This window comes from Dama dama, chromosome 16 (assembly GCF_033118175.1).
Source record: "Dama dama isolate Ldn47 chromosome 16, ASM3311817v1, whole genome shotgun sequence".
In the NCBI taxonomy this organism is placed as follows: Eukaryota; Metazoa; Chordata; class Mammalia; order Artiodactyla; family Cervidae; genus Dama; species Dama dama.
In genome coordinates this window covers 13,396,071-13,419,478 of record NC_083696.1, presented here as the reverse complement: position 1 = coordinate 13,419,478, position 23,408 = coordinate 13,396,071, and the positions used below count along the sequence as shown (strand labels likewise).

The 23,408-nt window shown below is 47.0% G+C and overlaps 1 protein-coding gene across 11 annotated transcripts in view; it reads right to left on the bottom strand.

The window, feature by feature from the left end:
• The window catches only part of EPB41L4B (erythrocyte membrane protein band 4.1 like 4B), a 140,665-nt gene that overhangs the window by 62,581 nt on the left and 54,676 nt on the right, over positions 1-23,408 (bottom strand). For 10 of the 11 annotated variants that reach the window (XM_061163456.1, XM_061163459.1, XM_061163462.1 and 7 more), the window contains 10 exons: positions 22,440-22,492; positions 18,263-18,383; positions 16,862-16,949; positions 16,616-16,704; positions 16,250-16,319; positions 15,984-16,153; positions 13,888-13,997; positions 11,598-11,628; positions 8,395-8,428; positions 4,460-4,524 (listed from right to left, as the gene is read on the bottom strand). In XM_061163456.1, coding sequence (XP_061019439.1) covers positions 4,460-4,524; positions 8,395-8,428; positions 11,598-11,628; positions 13,888-13,997; positions 15,984-16,153; positions 16,250-16,319; positions 16,616-16,704; positions 16,862-16,949; positions 18,263-18,383; positions 22,440-22,492 — 831 coding nt within the window. Of the gene's footprint in view, positions 1-430; positions 2,650-4,459; positions 4,525-8,394; positions 8,429-11,597; positions 11,629-13,887; positions 13,998-15,983; positions 16,154-16,249; positions 16,320-16,615; positions 16,705-16,861; positions 16,950-18,262; positions 18,384-22,439; positions 22,493-23,408 lie in introns of those variants that run through there. The other variant, XM_061163467.1, reaches the window with a different exon arrangement.

Sequence of the window (23,408 nt, the reverse complement as noted above, 5' to 3'; positions counted from 1 at the left end):
TGTACAAGGATATACAGGTTGAAACGTCAGTATAAAAAGTCACAAGAGTTGTCTGCATTACAGAGAAGAGCTTCAGAGTCAACAGCACTTATAAAATCTTGACAAGATGAGAAGAGCAGGTAGACTGCTAAGTGAGAAAAGCTGTGGGCAGAGGAAGAACCCCCGGAAAACACCAATCTTTCACAGAAAGACAGGTACAGAGGCTGTTACAAAGAAGAAAAAGTGCAAGGACTAGGGTCAGAAATCCCAGAAATCAAGGGAGTAGCTTCAAGAAGCTGTAAATGAGTGATTACTGTTGTCAGATGCAGTAGAGAAAGGTCTGCAAAGCTGAAGGATAAAAAGAGCAAACTTCCTTTAACTATTAGGAGGCCATGTGTAGATATACTGGTTAGACCTCTTGGTTGCAGACAACTGAATCCACTCAAGTTACTTTAGGCAGAAAGGTATTTATTAGAGATTATTAGATAAGCGTACACAATCTCCAGGAGGTCACAGACACAGGTGTGGGGGTCTCTGCCAGGATGAGCAGCTGCCAAGGCAAACACCCACCCTCCCCATAGGACTGTTACAGTGGAAACTCCCGGCCGCCTGGGACCAGGTCATAGAAACCTTCACCAGAGCTGCCCTGGATGAAGAAACACCTCTGCTACTGTGCCTATAAGTAGGGCCACTCTTCCTAAGAGCAGTCTCATTCTAGGATGAGCTTGCTCCACACCACCTAACTGAATGTTCATCTTCAGACTTCCAAAGTCCCATCACCTACTTCATCCACAAATGATACCTCTGTGCAGTGTAAAATGAAGATCGTGTCCAAAAAAAAAAAAAGAAGCAAAAATAGTCTTTATTCCTCGGAAACACAATTGGAAAACTGTATCAATAAAATCAAAAGATTCAGAACACAATTACTTGTATGCAACACAAATACTGAGGATCAAAACGTCTGCTACAAGGAAACATACCTGTAAACAAGTACCTCAGGGAGAGTTTACAGGTGATCGGCCTGACTAGGCCGCATGTGCAACTGATTCTCTCCTTCTGGATAGACTTTTGGTAACCCCTCCAAAAAATGTCAGATTTCGGCAATAAACTATCTCAAAGGAGGGCAAAACATCTTTAAAAAAAAAAAAAAAGGCTTAAAAGGGCCAAATTACCATTACATATATGAAAATAGCACAAGAACTGATTTCACAAAAATACTAAGGAAAGCATATCAAGCCTACCTAGGGAAAAAAAATGTCTTACCTGGGAGCTTGAAATGGGGGAAAATAAATATTTTGCTACAAGTTGTATTCTAAAAAACATACTGATTTCTGGTTCTACAAAAAGACTGTAGCGACACCCTCCTGTCCTCTTGCCCAGATGCTTTGGCACAATGTCATTAAAATTTTATATGCTTTAATTTGAGCCATCAATGAGTCTCAGATGCATGTTGCCTTATATATATATGTATGTATTTTTTTAAGTTTATTTATTTTAGCTTTTGGCCATGCCTCGAGGCATGCAAGATCTTAGTTCCTCAACCAGGGATTGAACCCATGCCCCCTGCAATGGAAGCGTGGCATCTTAACTGCTGCACTGCCAGGAAGTCCCTGTAGGTTGCTTCTTAAAATAAGGAAATCTACGATAAAAAGCAACCCTCAAACTCTGCATATTCTAACAGTGTGTATTCATAATTATGTCTTCAGAAATCATGCAAATTAGCAGCACCGATCATTAAGACATTAAAAAATTATTCTTGTACTTGAGCAGCAACTTCTATAAAGACAAATGCTATGCGATTTATGATTAATAAAACTGCTAAAATTCAAAGTGGCTAAACTGCTTTAAGATAGAAAATTCAAAATCTCCCTGTATTTATATAACCTCTAACATGTTACATACTTTATTTAGCTTCTGAAAGAGGTAATCCTCTGTTAGAGAAAGTCTGACTGTTATGTGCTCAGCTTAAGCATATTAAATGTTGATAAATCACAGAATTTTAGACCTAGAGAAGACCTTGTGATCATTTAGTCCAACCTGCTCTATTTGGGCAGGGGAAAACAAGGCCAACAGAGGGAAAATGGTTTGTCCAATATCACACAATGACAGAGGCTGGACCCCAGTGACCCCAATCCCCACCACGGTACTACATGATACTCTCCCTACAGAGTGATCTTCCCAAGTTTTCCTGGGTTTATTTGGTCCCATTCATTAAATAACAAAGAAACATTAGGTACACAGCAATAATAACAATAAACACAGACTTATACTCCAATTTTAAAATCAGAATATCAAAACGATTCCTGAGCCTTTAACTACCTTCATTTTATTGAGAATGCAGTCCACAGTAAGTTGTGACTACCTATCGTGGTTACTTGCAAATATTTACATGGACACTGAAAACACCATTCAGAACTATCCCTCGGAGATATTTCTATAAACACGTCCATGTGATGCCAAGACACTTTCCATGGGATGGAATGAAACTATGACGGTGAATGGGAGTAAGACGCTTCAGTCTCTCAAAGTGCAGTCACGAGTTTATCTCGATACATCACACTTTGTTTTCCTCCTAAGTTCTTCTGGTTCTGGTCGTGGACATAATCGAAATGGCTGTCATCTCCACTGGCCGATGCTTTCCAATGCGGCCTGTCATCCTGAAAGGATGGCCTGTTTTGTTTGCAGAGGGAGCAGTTAGTGGGGGGTATGGAAGACAATCAGAGAATTGAGTGAAACAACACAAGTGCAAAGGAAATGGGCAGGGGAAACCATGAACTACATGAATGAAGATGGCTTTCAGAAGAAATGAACAGATTTTCTACTTTCAAGTGTATTTTAAATTCAGATGCTCTGGTCCTCTACCAACTTCCAAGTTGAGAACAGCGCTGCCTGTGGCTGGGCCATCATCCCTCCAAGGGTGTCTAAGGATATAGTCAGTCTGGGAAAAGCTAGGTGATGGTGAAAAAGGTTCCTTTTCTATGGGAATTCTCAGAGCTGTTGCCACGGGAACATACACTGTGAATGCCTTATTCATCCTTTTCTGAAAGTGCTGGACCAAGTAATTCTCTTTTCACTGAAAGTCTAATAAAATACCATATACTGGGTCCCACCCACAGAGATTCTGATGCTGGAGGTCTGGGGTGGGGCTGGGACTCTGCATGATCAAGCTCCCAGGTGACACAGATCCTGCTAGGCATCAGGGCCACCTGCAGCAGCACTGGTCCAGCCTTCCTAGCGTTCCCAGCGAAGACTGACTCACAAGGAAATCAACATGATAAAACAGGCGAAAATCAGTGTTATGTTTTATAAGCATGAGGTTAAATTAAAAAGCATTTATATGAATCTCTCCCATGCCTCAGGTCTGGAAAAGAAATGGTCTTTGCAATACAGAAACTTTTAGAGGTATTAGTTCACTAGTCTAACTTGCTTTTCAATGTTACATGGACATCAAGTGCTTATGATCAAACTGCACTGTTGTCCTACAGGATCCACAACAGACTGGGTAAGAAAGATCAAGGACTAATTGCTCTCCTTGGCCTTGTTCTAAATGGATGTATTCCCATCACTCCATTCACCATACTCTCTCTCAAGGAGCCAGGTTCGCAATCTCATAAGAAATAACTTAAACTGAATTCACCAACTATGTTTCTGAAAGAGCTTCACACATAAACACCAATTAAGACTGATGTGAAATTCAAATCTTAAAAGGAACGTTTGCTTTTATGAAGCTGGCATTAAAAAAAAAAATCCCAAGCTTAATCATAAATGTAACAAAGCAGGTGCCAGGTTACCTGGGAAGGACAATGGAAGGTTAGGACACAGGTGGGTAAACACGGCCCTCAGCCTAAACCCCACTGTCTGTTTTCATAAATAAGCTTTCTGGGAACACAGACAGGCCCATTCACTTCTGCATCATTTGTGGCTGCTTTCAAGCTATTCAGTACAATAGCAGGGCTGAGTAGCTGTGACAGAGACCACAAAGCTGAAAGTACTATCTGGACCTTTACAGAAAAGTTTACTGACCCCAAGGTTTAGAAAAAAATCCATCATCACAGAAAGCAACCCTCCACTCCATCCCTGGGGGAAAAAAATCCTTTCAAAAAAGTCCCACAACAAAAATCCCTGAGCTTTAATCGTATTTTTAATAGATGAATTCTCAGGACAGAAAAATGTTACTTAAATTCTAAGCAACATTTCAAACATAAAACCAAACCCCAAATACCTGAGGTTAGACTGACTAAAACAAAACCAAAAACCCCCTCCCAGTTCATTTTATTTCATCAAGCATAAGCTTTAGTAAATCCAGACCCATCATCGGCTTCTTTTGCTTTGCAAATTACTCATCTCTTCCAAGACAAGACAACTCTTTTAACAGTGGTTTCTGATGCAGAATTTCAATTCACAATGAAGTAGAAAAGAAGAGCTTGGAAAAGGAGAGTAGGAAGTAGAAAAGGACAGCTCTGGGAGCTCAGGTACTTACCTTATGTTTGGAGAGTGTGGGTGCCACCGAGGTTGGCCGGGGTGGAGATTGGGATGATACTGAGGCTAGAAATAAAATACCAAACTGGATTACTCAATGCCCTTTTGGTTTCAACGGTCTTCACTGGCTGTGGATGGAGAGGCTCTCACTGATGCCTGGCTAGGGGAGCGGACGTTTCCCAGGATATCAAGTTTCCCCCATGACAAAGGCTGGGGGGCTGCCCTCTAAGAAGAAAGGTAGAAAGCATCTGCCTTGAAAGGGTGCCCCAGAGCACCCGGGGCCAGGCAGCATTCATCTCTCCCAAGGGAGCCGAAGGAAGGGGCCAGAGAAACGGGGGAGAATGGGGGTAATTTATTCTTTAGAAACAGTTTCTGCCATTGCTGAAAAGGATGACAACTGTGTGTAAATAGTCACACTGCAAACAGGACTGGACAGGGGACGACGCCAAGGGAGCAAGACTGTGTGCGAACTCTTTCTCTCGTTTAAATACTTTTCTATCAGGTGATCCAAAAGTAAACATCCCCCGGAAACAAACAAAACCACAAACCATCTAGATCCTGATAGAGAGAGAGAGAGACGTAGTTTGCCCATTTGAACATATAAAAAAAAAAAAAAAGGATCCAGACGGGTGACTCACAAAAATGGCCAGGGGTCAAGACAAGGCAGGCTTGGGTGGGTGGCAGGCTGCCTGCAACTCCACTTCTGGCCTGCAGGGGGCAGCAGCCATAGACACTGCCAGAAGTCCTGGGGCTTCGCAAGCCTAAACTTTCTACAGGGCAGATGAGGCTTTCCTGACATTTGAAGTCACTACAGTGTGGCCACTATTATTCTTTTCATCATTTCTTTCCCTTCTTCTCCCTCCCTGATGTTTTTGTTAATAAGCAGGAGTCTACTTTCTATTATGAAAAATTCTCAGCCATTCTGTTCGTTCAGTGTTTCTGGACCTGAGATGCCCTCCTGGCCTACTGTGTATTTCAGTGGCCTCTCTGCTTCAAAGATGCCGGTCAGCAAGACCGCAGCCACTAAAGGACATCTGATGGGAAAGCGGAATCTGGAGAAAAATCTCAGTAGCAGAGTCTGAAAGTTGACCAGTGCTTTAGAATCTCCTGGAAATCATCTCTGCACATGTCTCTCTTTTAGGGGCTGCAGAAGCCCAGAGAAGTGATAGATGACTCGCCCAAAGCTGAGCAGTTTCAGGCATTTCAATCACATAGCCAGGCTCCAAATGAGGCTCCACCAACTGCGTCTTCAACAACAGAGACTAAGCTAGACTAGAAATGGATCTTCTAACACCTCATCTTCAAACACAACCAAATTAGATGCACTGGAGAGAGGTGGTCACCTTATCTGTAAAGCCCTGGAAGAAGGATATTCCAGAACCTTCCTCGTTCTCCTTCAGAAAATTATATACCCTCTAAAGCTGTCCATCTGATGCGAAGAGCTGACTCACTGGAAAAGACCCTGATGCTGGGAAAGACTGAGGGCAGGAGGAGAAGGGGACAACAGAGGATGAGATGGTTGGATGGCATCACTGACTCAATGGACATGAGTTTGAGTAAACTCCAGGAGTTGGTGACGGACAGGGAAGCCTGGCGTGCTGCAGGCCATGGGGTTGCAAAAAGTCGAACACGACTGAACGACTGAACTGAACTGAAGCTCTCAAGGAACATTTTTTAAAGTTAATCCACATGGTTCTCAACCAGGGCAGTATGCCCCCGTGGGGACAACTATAAGGAGGTATGTGCAGTTTTGCTTATCATAATGACTGGAGGGTTACCCGTAACTTGTTGGCAGAGAAGAGGGAAGCTGAACCTTGTGTAAGTCTAAGGACAGTCCCAAGCAGTGGAGAACTGTTCCTTCCCAAATGCCAAGAGCTCTCTCACTGAGAGCACAGCAATCCATCGTCTGCATTTGGCTCGGCTTGCTGAGCTCAGAGTAACATCAATGCTACAACACCGTCTTCCTGGAAACCCTTCTCAGCACTCAGATGCTTATCGGGCCACTTCTCAGGGTGTTCTCTGCCCACTCAATTTATTCCCAACACGGCACCTATAAGGCTGGCAAGGGGAAAGGGCCAGTGGTTGCCAAAGATGTTAAGAGATGAACAACATCCAGGTAACGGTTTTCGTGGATTTGTTCTCAATGAATAATTGCCTTGATGCTCACTCAGAGCAGAGAACGCAGAGAGAGGCACACCTGTAGGCTGTCAGGGAAGAGGCAGTACTAAGTCGGGAATGCTTTGCTTATTTTTTTCTTTCTCTCTCCTTCAAGCACTAGTGACCCATCAACAACATTCCAGCCACTCACACCTCAAAGTCCCTCAAAAAAAAAAAAAATCTGTAACTAAGAAGAACCAAGAACCCAAAGAAGGCAAGGAGATCGGGAAACCTGGCCTTTGCCCTACGGGATACAAAGCACTTTTTACACTTATTCACAACAACTCGGAAGTCACATCCAGGTTCTGCATATGAGGAATAAGATTTCATGTACAGAAGACAGTATTAAAATTCTGAAAAATAATTTGGAGGTCTTATGAAGATAATGCACACTGGGATCTCAGTCCCATCTAAGGAATTACTTAACCTACAGTAACGAAAGATCCAGAAAGAGACTGATTAGAATAAGGCTCCAAAGTGAATTCATCATGGAGTATTTAATTACTTGTGACATTCAAAACCAGACAGGACACAGACACCCAGGAGAGCAGTGTCCCTTGGACATTCACACACGCCCAGGACAAGAAAATTGGCCCCACGTTAGGGGCTCATTGAATATGGGTGCTGCCTCTCAGCCCATGACAACCCAGGAAGCCAGGAACACACCATCAGCTCAGGGTCCTTGCCTGGTCACTCATGAGAACCACCTTCAAGGCCCTGATGCTTGCCAATACCAGATCCTGCCCACCCTAGAGTTTCAGATTCAACCAGTCCAGGGTGAGCCCCAAGCACCAGTTATTTTTTTTTTTAAAACTTGCCAGATGGTTTTAATGTGCAGCAGGGCTGCGTGATTTCCAATGAAGGGGCTCAGCAAAGGCTCTTTGAAGGTGATGGTTTCCCGGCAGATGAGCATGGGTAAAGAAACAGTAGGAAAAAAATTTGGGGCAAAAATGATGTGATTCTCTAAGACCTGAACCCATGATGTATGCTTAGGAGCAGAGATAATACATATACAAAAGTTAAGTTGGACCCAGGTTGTAGAAGGCTGCGAACAGCCAGTGAGAGCTGCCCATGGGCAGGCACAGGGTTTGGGCCACCAGCTACGGAAACCCATCTTTGCTCCTTCTGCAGGTAACAGGCCTAGCACGGTGCTTATAAAGCAGGTTCTAGAAACTACCACTCCATGAATGGTAATGGATCCACCACCAATAGAAAGCGGTGGATAAGACTAGCTGTTTTTATGGGGGTGGGGAGGGCTGTCCAATAGAGGAATGATTTGGGAAAACCCTAGATTTGAAAAAAAAATAAAACATGTGTCTTCCTTGAAGGACTTCTTGGTACTTTTGACACCCCAAAGGGCACTGGAAGATCCAAGAAGAGAATGAAGGATGAAGCATTTCCCAAACATGTGACCACAGCCTTTCCTGGAGGTGAATCTCCAGGGACTCCTGTTCCCTAGGCCTAGAACACATCTTGACAACAACTGCCTCCTGAGAGGGTCCCTGAGAGGCTGTGTCTGACCACCCAGAAAGTTCGGACATACGTCCCTGATGCTTGCCAGTGGACAGGTGAAGAAAAACAGGCAGCTCAGAAAACCAAGAGGAAGGAGGGGTTGGAGAGAAGGTTCTCCTCTTACCATTTTCTCAAGGCAAAAAAAGAAAAAACACGTACTGCTGTTATTTCTTCAAAACCTGGTTACAAGCATAATGACTGCTCAGTGTGGAAAATTTAGACACTTTAAGAAATATGACATGAAAACCTTTAAAAGCAATAGCTCACCTGGTAATTATGGACTTCAGGATTTGTTTTAGGGCTAAAAAAAGAAAAAGAAAAAGAAAAATTGTAATAGGCTGTAAAGCAGATTGATTACTGATTTATTTAACAGCTGTAAACTAATCTTAGGATGCTGGCTACTCTGTTAGCAACTTTTACAAATCCTATTTCTTTGTGGTTACTAGCAGTTTAACTGAGTATATAATTGGGGAAACTAAATAGCAGCTCTCATTAGTCACTTAAAGCTCACAAATTAAAAAAAAGTTCACAAATAAAAATATCTAGGTAAGATTCCTGAATCCCACTTGTGATGTTATATTTTGGTGGTAAAAAAGAGGTCTTTTCACAGTTGGGCAAACCAAGTAACTTTAGCTCCCGTTTCAGGTTGCCCTGGCATTGCTGGGTGGCCCATGGTACCAGGCAGCTCCAGTGATGCCCAGGGCTTTCTCCAACTGATGGAAGAGTCGCGGGTCCCTTCTGAGCACCCACCACCAAGGGCCCCACTTCCCTCAACAGGGCAGCCATGGCATGGCCACCACTCTGGAAGGTTCGTTCCACATAAGATTCTGTCCTGGGGACTTGACGTCTTGTTATTTAATCCACACGGCAAGGCGATGAGATGTATACATGTTACCACCTCATTTTATACATAAAGGAATGGTTGCCTAACAGAGGAGTTAAAACACTTGCTGGCTAGTCCACGGCAGAGACATTTTTTGCAAAATCTCCAGGTCTGTACCCTTTCTGCTAAGCCACCCTGGCTCTCTGAGAACCTGAGGAAAGGTTCCAGGCTCCTCATGCATGATCCTTTGTTGATGGAATCTGAAGTCTAATTGCTCTGGTCAGAAGCATGGACAGAGACAGCTGGTGCAAAACACAACGCTTGGCGGGAGAAACCACAAACCAACCCAAGCACAATCATCGGGCTACGCTGCTAGGGCGGCATGTTCGAAATCAAGGTTTCTCCAGCAATGAGAAGGAAACCGATCATGGTTATGAGTCTTGCTTGAGGCCCAAGTACTCCTGCGTTCCAGTTTCCAGAGGGGGCAGTGCACAGCGCCAGGCTCTGGGCCAGATTCAGCCCCTGCTGCCCTTCCCCAGGAGGACTAAGTGTCTGCAAGATGCCGTACTCCTGGCATTACCTCGGCCCTCAGAGAACAATTGTATCCCCAGCTCCCACGGCACTGCTCTCCACCCCAGGATCCCACAGGCTGTGAAGAGCAATTGAACAGCTGCGAACAGTGGTTATTAGCTCATTTGTTCCTAAAGGGTATGTTTACTGGGGTTGGTTTTTTTCCTCGGTGGAGTGTTTTTTTTTTTAGCTTGTTGTAGCTCCCGATATATATAATCTCTACTAGATGCTATGAGGAAAACGTAATTTTATTAGGGAAAAACAAACAAAACAATCACTTCCTGAGCGAGCAAAGGAAAGAAACCTAAGTCATAAGCCCCTGAGAATGAAAAGCAAGACACACACTGCCCACGCCAGGGATCCTGCAAACACGGTAAGCTTGTGGGCCTAAACTAACCCACATGGGATCCCTGAGCTCCCCTCTTATTCTCGAGGTCCAAGCCGGGTGTGGAGCAGTTCAACAGGCCCCTCGGGGCCTTTGTGAGATGCTGGGAACTGAACCCAGACACAGGAGTCAGACACCTGCCGCCCAGCCAAACGAATGGCACTGCAGGCAGCGTGTGCAATCAGAGATGCAAGGCTGAGTTTCCAGCTGCGTTAACACAAGGGCCAGCTAGGTTCTCCAGAACCTTGTGGTCCCTGAGGTGTCTTGGGGGCTGCCTGGGGGTGGTGGGGTGATGAGCAGCAGGGGCCAGCCCTGCCCTAGGGTCCCAGCTCAGCAGCATCCAGAACATCCCAAACTGGTCTGTTCTCTGTCCTGGAAAACCTTCCATGGCAGGTTTCCCCTAGGGGGCCAAAGCCAGAGGCTAAAGAAGTTTGAAGAACACTTGATCAAGCCCAACCTCTTTGTTTTCAGATGAGAACAAGGAAAGCCCAGAGCTGGCTGGTGCTCTGCTGGGGCTGGGCGAGAGGCCTCCCAAAGTCTCATCACCAGCCCGCTCCTCCGCAGGCGCCGCCAACCGCTCAGGGTGCAGAGCGCCCCAGAGCTGTGGCGACCTCAAAGACCACCCTCTGTGGCAGCCTAAGCCCTATGCCTGGGATGGCCAGAGGCTACCTAAACAGGACCACCAGTGGCTGGAGCTTGGACTCAGGGGCTGAAACAATTATAGTCTGGGGTTCTCTAGCATAATAGCTGTCTACCAAGATCAAAACTCACGTAAGAAAGCAATTGTTTCAGGGAGAGAAAGGTACATACCAGGTGGGACAGACCTGGGACCTAGACCCCCCTGGGAGCTTTTAAAACCACAGATGCCCGGGTCCCCACCCCCCAGAGACTGATTTGATTAGCCTGGGGAGCGGCCTGGCTGAGGCTGTCACAGCTCAGCACATGATTTCCATGTACAGGAAAGATGCAGGCCACCTGTGCGTTGGGGACGGGGCGGCAAACCACACCCCACGGGCCAAACCTGGCCCACCTGCTTTAGTGAGTCAAGTTGAATCGGAACACAGTCCCGGTCGTTCACTGACGTACTGTCTGTGTTGCTTGCAGGCTCTAAGGACAGAGCATGTCTGTGGTCCTGAGACAGACGGCAGAGCCCACAACATCTAAAATATTTACTACCTGGCACTTTACAGAAAAAGTTCGCTGAGGCCTGTGGTAGAGTTTCAGTCTCAAGACGAGTTCTCTTCCTGCAGGAATGTCACTGGGTGTCTGATAAAGGTCTTTCATGTGGTCTGACATAAAACCCACATGTCACTGAGCAAACCCAGCTTTTCTCTGGGAGCTTCGGCTTTTCCACAGCCTGGCCCCTCTTTCCCACCACCGCCTGCAGAGCCGTTAGCACACCCTGTCCTACACATGCCGATCACCTTCGTCACCACTGTTAACAATACCCAGGGCACAAAGCCACTCAAGCAAAGCAGCTGTGCTTTCCAAAATAACAAACTATCGTGGAACGTTCTATTGTGTACTTGTTGAAAGCCAGGTGGACCATATAGCCTGGCAGCAGAAAAAGGGAGTGGGGGGTGGGGCCCATCAAGTGCCTCACTTCATGATTTAATTGTATTAAACGTCACCACTGCAAATAAATACAATAATTCAACAGCAGAGCTGTCCCCAGACTCTGCGGGCACTTACCAGAACTGAGCTGCTATCACTGGGTTACTTGCTTTAAAGGAAAAACAGAAAAATAAGACATTTTAGAGGGCTTGAACACTTTTTACCATTTGGACCACTTTTTACCAATGACTGGGGAAGAGACTTCCATGATCTCAGAGCAGTCCCAATCCCAGAAGGCAGACTCTTCAACCTGGTTACTTCTCCTTTCTGGAGGAAACATAAATCACCTTCTTGCTGGGCCCAACCCTCTGATTCACTCTGAAAATGATCACTGAGTCAGTTCTCAGGACCAGGAGCCCTAGGACGCAGAGACGAGACAGCCCCTGCTCTCAAGGAGCTTATAGTCTTCATATAGATAGAGACTGCATCAGGAGACACTACAAGCTGAAATACAAGCATGAGCCTGTGCGGCGGAGCTCAGGGCAGACGCCTGCAACCCGGTTCGGGTGTGAGTCTGCAGAAGGATCATGGACAGAGGTAGACCTTGTGTATCTAGACTCCATTTTGTTTTGTGAAAACTGGAGCACGGAAAATCGTTACATGTTTCCCGAAGAGGCCAGAACTCTGGCTGGAGAAAATGTCAGGAAACTAAAGGAGGCAAAGAGGTTGGAGACCAGGAAGGGAAGTGGAGGAGAAGCACAGAACGATGGAGTCAAGGCCCCTCCCCACTGCAGCAGCCACGGCCTTTGTGTCTGTACGCCTCCAGGGGCTGCGGACTCACTCCCTAAAGAGTGAGCACTGTCTCTGGATGGCCACATCAGAAAGTTCTTCCTTATACCAGGGTGTTTCTGGGCAACTTTGGACCAGCTGGCTACGAGCACAGTGCTCGCCTGGGAGGTGAACACAGCTCTTGGGACAGAGCGTGCTCTCATCTCTCTCCCCACCCCATCACCTGTCACTCCCACTTCCTGCAATCAGTCACCCTTCACGGATCTGTCACCCTCCCTGGACACACCCCCACCCTCTCAACCTCTGGCCTTTCTTGAAAGTGAGGCCACATTCCCTAGGCTCTGGGCATTTTTCCCCCAGAGAAGCAGCCAAGAATGGCTTTAGAGAGTTTCTGGTCACCATACTACTGCACTGTTAGTTTACAAAGAAGGAAACAGAGGGGGAACACAAGGTTAAAGATTCTAGAATGGGAAGGCATAGGCGCCAGGTCCCACAAAGGCCCACTAAGTCCTGAGTTATACAAGAAAAACATATGGAATGGCCACTACACTGATATCCAAGCAGGGAACAAGGGAGGGGTAGGGAGAGTGCAAAAGTCCTGCTATAAAAGAACAAGCATCTTAGTGCTAAACTCGATGTCCTGAATGAAGGAGCAAGCAAGTGTGGACACGGGAGAGCTAGGCTTTGGGACTGTAAACAATCCTGGACTGCTCATCTCCTGACAGCACCTGTATTGGGTACTAGGGCCCATACACGTGCAGGGCCACAGTAGGAAATGACAGACGAAGCTCAGGAAGGCAGGGGTTGGGCCCACTTCCGGGGTCTGGCTAAATTCAAGGGCAGGGAGTGTCTGGATTGACTGTGGGCCCTGAGTCCAGTATTTAAGGGTTCTGGTTCTCCTCTTACATAGTCAGAATTCTGGTTAGCACGAGACTGATGTCCCCACTTGAAACTGGAAGATGGAAGACAGGATTTCCCTGGTGGTCCAGTGGTTAAGAATCGGCCTGCCAACGCAGGGCACATGGGTCTGATCCCTGGTCTGGGAAGATTCCACATGCTACGGCGCAACTAAGTCTGTGTGCCACAACTACTGAAGCCCATGTGTCCCAGAGCCCTGCTTCACAAGAGCAACGAGAGGCCCCCACGTGCTCTAACTAGAGAAAGCGCGGGCACAGCAATGAAGGCCCAGCACAGCCAAAAATAAATAAGTAAAATAAATTTAAACTGAAAAAACAACAACCGAAAAACCCAAACAAAGAAAAAAATAAACTGGAACATGGAGGAGAGACAGGGACTGTTTTTCCCTCAAAGACACATCATCATCTTTCACAGGCAAGAAACAAGTTTACCTATGACATCTCTGAGGTCCCAGGTCGCAAAGAAGCAAACAGGCACAAGAAAGGAAATACAGAAAAGGGAGAGAAGGAGATGAACACACCCAATGGGAAAGACTAAAGACAGATGGATGGTGAGAGTAGCTTGATTCCCACCAAGAGAATCCCACTGGGGTTTTGTTGAAAGATTCACAGTGACAGAGAACAATAAACAGTTCCTCCAAAAACTGCTTCACCAAACTCCTTGGGGCTTAACCAACTAAACCACGACATAAAATTCCAAAACAGAATGCAAATCACACCACCTTTGAACGTCGAATGTCTTCGGGATGGATAGCGTTTACTAGGCTTCCTCTCGAAGGTGCTGGTTCTTCGTAACCTGGCGCCATGCGTCGCTTGATACTCTGTCCGCCCACTGGAAAGCAAACATTCACAGCATGCTACCAAAATCGCAATGTCGGTTCAGTATATGTACTTGGAAGTGAATTTTTATTTTCAAGAGCTCCAGTGTAAATTTCAACTTATCTCGAACTCGTTTGGTAAAGACACACACTAAATTTAGCTTTCTGTTTGGAAATAAAATCGCCATTGCCAAATCCAGGCTGTATTCCATTTCTACCAAAGGACAAACTTGCAATTTAGGGACCAGCCACTTGACCGCACAAACCAAGGAGGTCCAAGTTATCTGGAACCTTTGAGTAAAAGAACACCAAATCACACATAAAATAACCTTCCATAAAACATATTAGGTAGACGTTTCACTCTTTTAAAAGGCTGTTATCAATGACCACTTAAACTAAACCACCGCCTTCCTTGCTATGCCCAAGAAAACACTGCTACTTTCAGCAAGGCTCTCAGTCACCCCGACGCCCAGCTACAGCTTCCAGGCGGCAATGCTGTCTTTGTCTGATCTATCATTGCCTCATTCCAGCCACCCTCGGTTTACAATTCATCACCTGGAAGGAGGCACTTGCCACCTGCTCTAACTGCCTCCCAGGGGCAAGCTCATCTCCAAACTCCCTTCCATCTCATGCTTCCCTTTAAAGAGCACAAGGGAACCTGGGCGAGGCCAAGCCCCACAGGAGTGTCCTCCCGGGATGGAAGCCTGTCTGGGCAACTTCTACAGTCCCCTGCTCATTTCAACAAGAGTAGACTTCAGAACACCACACAATGTCTCTGCCAGGCTTTGCAATCATGACATCGTCAACTCCCCACAGGACCCGTGATTCGAGTCTTTCTCAGAAAGGACTTGGTCCCCCTCCTCCCCTCTGCAGCATTTAAAAATACGTTCAAACAAAGTAATTCTTTAAACACAAGTGCACGGCCATTTCTGTGCACAGCCGAAGAATTTGAAATGAACAAATCCTCTGGCATTTTAAATAGAGTTCAAGGACATGCCACGTGTGGGAAGAGGTTATGAAACCATGTGAAGTTTCCGATCTTGTAACAGCAATTCTCAGATCTATAAACAGGCCTCAGAAATCAACCCTGGGAGTGTATTTAAAATGGACATTCTCAGGTTTTATTCATACAGGCACATGTGTGCAGCCACTGACTCTAATTAGGGAAGTCTTAGCTGGGGTCCTAAATCTTCATTTTTAACAAACACCCAGGGAGTCCTAGTGCACTTTAAGAGACATGGTCTTAGAATCATGAATAAAAACATATCAGAATATATTGTCTTTCTCCAGTCTTTTCAAATACTGTTGAGCCCGTCTGGGTCATTCACACACCCGGTGACATCCACACTTATTCCTAACTGTCACCAAATACCTTGATGTTAGCATGTGACAGGCCATAGAGCAGTGGTTAAAAAAAAGACAAAGGACCCCGACCGCCTGGGGTTGAAGCTCAGCGCCAGCACTGACGGTCGGTGGCTTTGGGCGGACTATCCACACCCCGGCACTAGTTCCCTTATTCGCAAAATGGGCATAATCTGAGGACCCATCTTATTAGGGCCACAGGGAGGATTCACCAGTTGGTACGTGAAAAGCTCCAGGGCTGGATGGTTGATAGAGCTTCCTGAAATGATGCTCGTGTTCTACCTACAAGGGCACCGCCCAGAGAGGCAGCCACTGGCTTTCATTTGCACTGGGCTCCTGAAGCCTGGCGAGTGAGACCAAGGAACCACATTTTAGAATGTATTTAACATTAATTAATCTAAACAGCCACCTGTAGCTCGTGTCTACTGTATTAGCACGGTTCCAGGTGAATGGCAATGGTTAAGCATTTTGTGATGATTAGTCTCATTTTATCAAGCAGGATAGGGAGGCTGAAAGAAGAAGCTGGAGCGTGAGGTCCAATGCAAGTCCCCGAATGCACATCCACGGCTCCTTTTCCCCAGAACGTCCCCGCCGCCCTCCTTCGGGGCTCGTGATCGAGCGGTAAAAATGGCGCCTACCTGAACCGGAAGCGCGAGCCGAGCCGGATGAAGTCCGACCTGTTGGACTTGCTGTTTCCCGGCGTCCGCAGCCGGAAGAAGGCGTGATGCTCCACGGCGCACTTCCACAGGTGCTTGCAGGTCCGGGCGCTGTCCAGGCGGAACACGAACGTGTGCTCCTGCTCCCGGCCCTCGGAGGAGAAGTGTGAGTTCTGGTTTACGCGGGTGCTGGTAACACCGATGCAGGCTCACTCCCGGCGAAGCGGAGGGACGGGGGCAAGGCTTACCTGGTCATCATCCTCCACCACCACCAGCGTCAATTTGCTCTTTTTAAAATCCATCTTGGTAATTTTTGGCCTGGCCAGAGAGAAAGCATTTTAAAAGCGCAGTCTGCAGGGGCAACCATCTACACATTACACAGCCCTTTCCTTTCTACCGGTTACGCTTCGATTTGCTTAAGAAATCATTCATTCAGGTAAGTGTGATTATTCAGAAGCGCCACTTCCATTGTCAGACACCCACACACGCAAGAGTCTGTGTGTTTTTAAAACGAATCTGGGTGTTGCCAGCATCCCTCGATCATCATCCCTCACATAGAATTCCACCACAAAAGAGGAAAAAGACATTTTTAATATAGGACAAAACTAAATTACCAAAAGAATAAGCCTATTTTGTTAGCTCCTTCAAAGATTAATATGCCTGTCGGGGTCAGTCCAAGAGAATATTCACAGCCATCTCTTCCCTACAAACAAACGAAGGCACAGTCGGTAGAAGGTTCTAACAGGTGGTCACAGAGCAGAATGCAAAACAGTTCTTCACCGCGTTACTTTGTTTCCACATTGTTTCCACATTTTTCCCATCACGGGGAACCCCAGTTACTTAAATGGCACAGTTCTTACCCTGACAACGTGCATGTCTACCCCATACATTTCCAGCCACTTCGCTTTATTCAGATAGGAGAGTTCCGCCTGGGCAGGGCTCTTTCCCCTTAGAAAAACCAACAAGACACGTGTGAACTGCGGTGTGGACACCCACAGGAGTCTGCAGGGCATGGCCATTCTAAGGGTGCCTGGGGCAATTAAAGGGACGGGGGTGGGGGGTGGGGGGGGTGGGAACCGTGTACATTAACATGACACAACCTCCAAGGACAGACTGCTAACAGAAAGAGGAGAGAGCAGGGCTTACAATATGAAGGCTTGAGGAAGCACTTGTGTGTGTAGATACGTGCACGTGTGTGCAAAGGAGAAAGGCTGAGTATATATAGCTGACTGCTCAGAGCACCCTCCTGCAGGGCAGAGGGTGGGGTGGGGCATATGGGGAGTGAGGTATGGCAAGATTCTATATCCACATTTTTCCACGTTGTTTCAGTGGGATACAAGAATGTGCTGAGGTCACATGCCATTTTCAAGAGTCAGAATGGCTGCGCGACACCGTGAGCCCATGCTAAGTTTCTGAGTCCTGGAGTGACTCGGCACGGGCAGTGTTTGGGGAAGATGGGCGGGCAGTAGGAGAGGCAGCGGGCCTGTTCTCCAGGCATAAAACTGGCAGGCTAGGGTGACTGAGGGGGGAAAGGGGACAAAGCAAAGGATAAATGACAGGGCTGGATTTAGCTGTGGTGACCACGTGTCCTGAAATGTAACTCTGTACAACACACAGTCTCAAATATGAGTGTCCCCGTAAGGGACCACAGGACACATTTCTGTAGGATTTGGCCTTGAAGTTCAGGCCATGCACACAGCCCCTGGTATGCAGACTGGCTGGATCCAGGCAACACCCCCTGGCTTGTTCAGGAGGCTGGGAAAGAGGCCCTGGTTATTCGATGAGCAAATCAGGACCAGGTCCTGCATTTCTGAGAGGACCCGGAATGTGGTTTGGTTTTTACTGCACAGCTCTGGAAAGAGAGACGTCCTGTGGGCCTTTGGAAAAGCAGGGCTAAAGCGCAGGAGAGAAAGTGAAGAGCTGGAGCTGTAATTTCAGTCATCAGCAGAGCCGCTCCACCAGCAGATAAAGAGTCTGACCAATGTTTGTTAGTCACTCAGTCGTGTCTGACTCTTTGTGACCCCATGCACTGTAGCCCGCCAGGTTCAGGCTCCTCTGTCCAGTGGGATTCTTCAGGCAAGAATACTGGAGTGGGTTGCCAGTCCCTTCTCCAGGGGATCTTCCCGAACCAGGGATTGAACCTAGACGTCCAAATTGCAGGCAGATTCTTTACTGTCTGAGCTGTCAGGGAAGCCCTCTGACCAATGCTTACACGTGACCAAATGCATACATCGGAATGCTAGACGGTAGCATCAAGGTACCTGCATTCTTTCCATCTCTGGAAGATATCAAATTCCATCGCTTCTGTCTGATTTGGAATGAACCGAAACTCAGACACAAGCTCTGGTGTGTGTTCTGGAAGCTCGCACTCCCCAAGCTCGGCTGCAGGTTTCATAAAAGGGAGAAAACATAAGACAGTGAATGCTTCTGGTTATTGCAGCAGCAAGTCCAAAGGCGCTCTGCCTGGCTGTAAACAGCACAGGTACCCCCTCAGGTATAACTAAGGCCCTCCTTTCAGGAGGACTTAACTCCCACTCGGTCCCCACAGGTACATTCAGAATCCCCTCCAATCACTCCAATGTGCTCCCCACTGAGCCATACACCATCATCTCGATTATGACTGTCTCTCTCCCGACTACTTCTCCTGCCCAGGGAGGCCCTGATTACATTACCCCCACCAAACTGTAATGCCTAAATTTGCAATAAAAGGCAACTGCAGGGAATGGGGACCTGCCCAGAAACATCCATGTAACAAGGCTCTCGTTAAGGGTGGGTCTGAGCAGCACACCAGAGTCTGCAGTACTGGAGAGGACCAATCAAGAATTCAGCACAGGCAGAATCGGGTGTTGGGGTGGGGGGAATGTCAGGAGGGAGAGGGAAGGCGTGAGGAGGGAGGGAAGAGGGGGTACGAGGGCTGTGGGAGCAACTGCGGCAACTCAGGCAGAACCTGGGAGGGAGGCGGCTGTGCAGAAAGGAGCAATAGCCACGTGGGCGATCCCAAGCAAAAAGCCCAAAGCCGCCCCCACAGAATGCAGGGCCGGAGGACGCAGGAGGCCCATTCCTCCTAGACCTGAATGAGAAAATCTCTCTCCACTCCCCCAACCCTCGCAGGACAGGAGGCAGAGCCCAGAGGGAAAAGGAATCCCCCAGATGTCCCTCTGCTCCTTTTCTGCGATTACCTCTGGTATCTGGCTAATACAAAGTGTGGTCTGCAGACCAGCAGTGTGGGCATCACCTGGGAGCTTGCTCACCATGCAGAATCTCAGGCCCCACCTGGGACCTGCAAGAGCAAACCCCCCTCCCACCAGACGTCCAGGAGGGTGGGACACACATTACCTGGAAAAGCCTGGATCTACAACAGGGCTTTTCTAACAAATATGCATCAGAATTGCCTGGAGGAGTTGTTAAAACACCCATGGCTGGCCCCCACTCCCAGAGGTTCTGAATCCATAGGTCTGGAATAAGGCCTGAAACCCTGCATTTCTCTTTATAAATTTATTTATTTTTAACTGGAGGATAATTGCTTTACAATGTTGTATTGGTTTCTGCCATAGAACAACAAGAATCAGCCATAGGTATACATATGTCCCTCCCCTCCTTCTTGAACCTCTCACCCACCTCCCACCCTGAAAACCTGCATTTCTAACAAGCTCCCAGGTGATTCTGATGGAGCTGATGCAGTATGTTCCCAGGGAACATACTTTGAGAACCACTGCTTAACACAGAATCCCACCAACAAGCCAGCGCATGATCGAATACCCCGAGTTGACAGCAACCCTTAATGTACACAGGAGCCCTTTCCACTGGCTTCTGAGCCCCAATCCCAGTGTCCACCTTTTCGGAGAGGGACTCCTGTAGGCTTGCAGAAGAGGATGAAATGTCCCTGTCCACCCAGAGGAAGCAAGGAGGGCTGGTGTGAGGACTGCATGAGACAGCCTCTGACACTGGGCGGGGAATTCAGGGCTGTCTCCTTGCCTGACCACAGCCCCTCAAATCTGCAGCTCTTAGCTGGACGGTACCCCTAAGACCACCAGAGGTCTGGATCAGGGTATGCAGCTGCTGGGGACCCTGGGCAGAGCCACAAGTGATGCTTCTGCTCTGGACATATTTGCCCAGAAAAGGGGAGGGCTGGGCTTCCAAGGCTGGGGGGCTGCAACTGATCTCTGACCTAGATGTTACCCTGAAGCTGCAGACCCAGCAAGGTTGGAAGGGCGGCCTGGAAAGAGGTCTCCCTTGATATGAACCACCCTGCAACATGGGCCAAAGCGAGCCATGTGTCTGCTGGGGTGTCTGCACGAGACTTGATTAACTGTGCCCCGACACCATCAAGCACAGGAGGGAGAGGCCAATGACTCAGAGGTTCCCGTGAGACCAGGCGAGCTAGTGTCCCTCCTTATCATTAGGGGGACTAACACAGGCCTGAAGGACACCCATCCTGAGGAAGCATGCTGCCTGCCTTCCAAGAACCTGCCAGCAAGAGCACACTTCGCTTAGCTGTGGTGGGGGATGGGGGGTGTGGAAGAAACAGCTGAGAGGCAGGAGGGCTTGACCCCCGCTTGACCTGTGTGACCTGGGTAAAGTCCCTTAACTGCCTGGGTCTCTAATGCCTTATCCACAAACCTGAAACTGAACAAAGCAGGGACACACCACAAACGCCTACATTTTCCCTCCTCCTTTTTCTTTGTACCTGAATTAATTTTCAAATCAACCATAAAATTCGTTCTCAAAAGAGCAGAGCCTCCAAGCAGGGCCACCGCATCAATGGAGGCACTGATTCAAGGACAACTGCGGCAAGACACGTGTTCACGGCTCCAGCATGAGAGGAAACACCTTTCCTTTCAGTTTTCAAATGCACAGAGGCTCTCGAGAAATTTCACAGTCCTTGGGGAGCTCTTCAAGTCCGTTCTGCACTTACTGATCACCTACAGTAAGCCGAGTCCCCACTCAAGAATAAGAACTAAAGGTGACTAAAGAACTGAACTATCAGGGAATGGGAGTAATCTGGTCATTAAAAACCAACTTTATGAGTATAAACATGATGAAATCTATGTATTAAAATTACCAAGTAGAAAACCACACAAAACAATCTGTATACAACTATGACCAGAACTACATTTTCAAAACTCAAAACACATAGACAGAAACTCTGCTTGTCTGTGAGTAGGATGGTGGCTTCCTTCCTTCCTTCTACTCGTCTTTTGTCCTGATATTCTGTAATAAGCCTGTACTGATTTTATAATTTGAAAAGACTTAGATCAAGTTTTAAAACTTGGTAAATACAAAAGTGGGAAGCCAAATCTTATTCCGATGTTCAAAAAGATTAGTGATTATGAATGAATACATCATAATTCATTATCCCATAGAAGCCAAAGAACACACTGGTCAAAGAGTCCACAGCATATGTCTGTCTGATGTGCTAACGAAATTCCTTATGTGCAGCTACACATTAGTATCCTCTTAATTAGTGCTGGAGACTTATCTTGTGCATCTTAAACTAAAATCCACCAATGCATCAAATGGATGGAATGGTCAACACTGAAAGTCAGGCAGGCAGCCCTCTTAGCCGTCTGTTCCCACCCACATGCTGATGGCTCCCCTGTCAGCGCTTCCAGCCTGACCTCTCTCGTGGAGCCTGATCTGCACTGACTCAAGAAGCTTCCAGAGGCCCCACTGGCCCCTCTGAGCCAAGAGACGGCACGGATGTCCCGCCATGGAGCCTGACTCTTAGTCTAGCCGTTCGCTGTTACCATCACCCATTCTCAGCAAAAGCCTAGCAGTCATCTCTGACTCCTCTTTCAACGCTGAAGCCTAATGACTGGGTCCTTCTCCTTATATAATTGATGTGGTTTGGGGGTGTGTGTGTTTAACCCCAGCCTTGGTCAGTTTAGTTTTATTACAGCTACATCTCACTACCCCACCCCCAGCCCCAGTCTTGGTCTTGTTCCTGTCCCTTCTCCCCATCATAACCACTGTGGCCTTTCTAAAACGCACATCTGATGGGGCCTGCCTCCTTCTTCAAAGGCACCACTGCTGACAACATGAAGTGGATGTGCTTTAACTGGGGTCAAGGTCATCCACAGATTTTTGAACTTGGCCCTCTGACATTGCTCAACTGCTGGTGCCTCTGTGTACTTTTTTCTCTGTGCCTCGGTTCCTCTGTTCATTTCCATCTACCCTTCCTCCCATGGGCCTGCCACTTCCGAGCCTCCTGCAGGTCTCTCTTGCTGAAGGAACCACACTCAGTATATATGTGTGCATGCAGTATGTGATCCTGCCTTGTGGTCCTCAGGGGACCGGAAGCTACTCGGGGATGGAGACTGTATCATGTTCATTTATACCCCCAAAGCAGAGCACTGTGCCTGCTAATAGTAGACCCTCGTTTGTTGAAAGGAAAAGCAATAACTTTAAAATGCTAATTACCACTAAGGAGTAATGTACCTTGTAGGCAGAGAGCGGCTAATTCCACAGCTGTTTCATATGGGCATTTCAATCTTGGGGAAAAAAAGAAAGAAATTAACTCTAAATATGAACTTTAATATTCATAACTATACAAAATATCACTAAAACCATTTTTCAGAACGTAGTGATATTTAGATAATGACTTTTGTTCTCTGTGGTTTCTATTTTTGCTGTCTATATTAAAAAATGCAAACAGCCTGACTTACTCTCCCTGTTTCCCAAAGTCAGTTCTCCTCATATGTTAAATTAACCCCATCGAGGTATAGTTTCAACTCTAAGCATAATGGGCAATTTTCCTGAATCTGGCAAGAATGGGGAAGTTTGGAAAAGAGAATGAAAAACCCTTTCCTTTGCTTTACTAGTTTTAAACTTATTTTATCTTGATTTGACACCCACATCTTTTCAAGTTGCCTTAAGTCTTTCTTGAAACAAGGTCCTAGTGTTAGAAATAAACAGACAGACACTATATCTAAGATGGCCAGGAGAGCCGGATATACCCAAGCAATCAAATAACTGAGACATTGCCACAGAGCTGTATTACTACAAATCCGGTGATCCCATTCATACTGAATACACAAATTTTGTTAGAAAAATAATAATGACATACATTGGTATAGCACTTCATAGTTTTCAAAGCCTTTTCACATACATGTATTATCCAGTGTGGTCAATGCTTCAAGCATGTCAACCCCTACTATGGGTGTGGCCAATGCTCCCCACCCTTCACCTCAGAGATGAGGAACTTTGTGTTCAAGTGTCCTGCCCACCGCCGGCTAGCTGGTAAATTCAATGCTGGGGCCAGAACACCAGTCTACTGTGAATATGGTAATGTCAGGCTGAGGTGCATGTCAACTGCAAAGTGCTATATGAATCCAAGATGTCGCCATTAATATTTTTCCAGACCGAAGACAATCACTAGGGAAGAGGCTTCTGGTATGGGAGCACAGT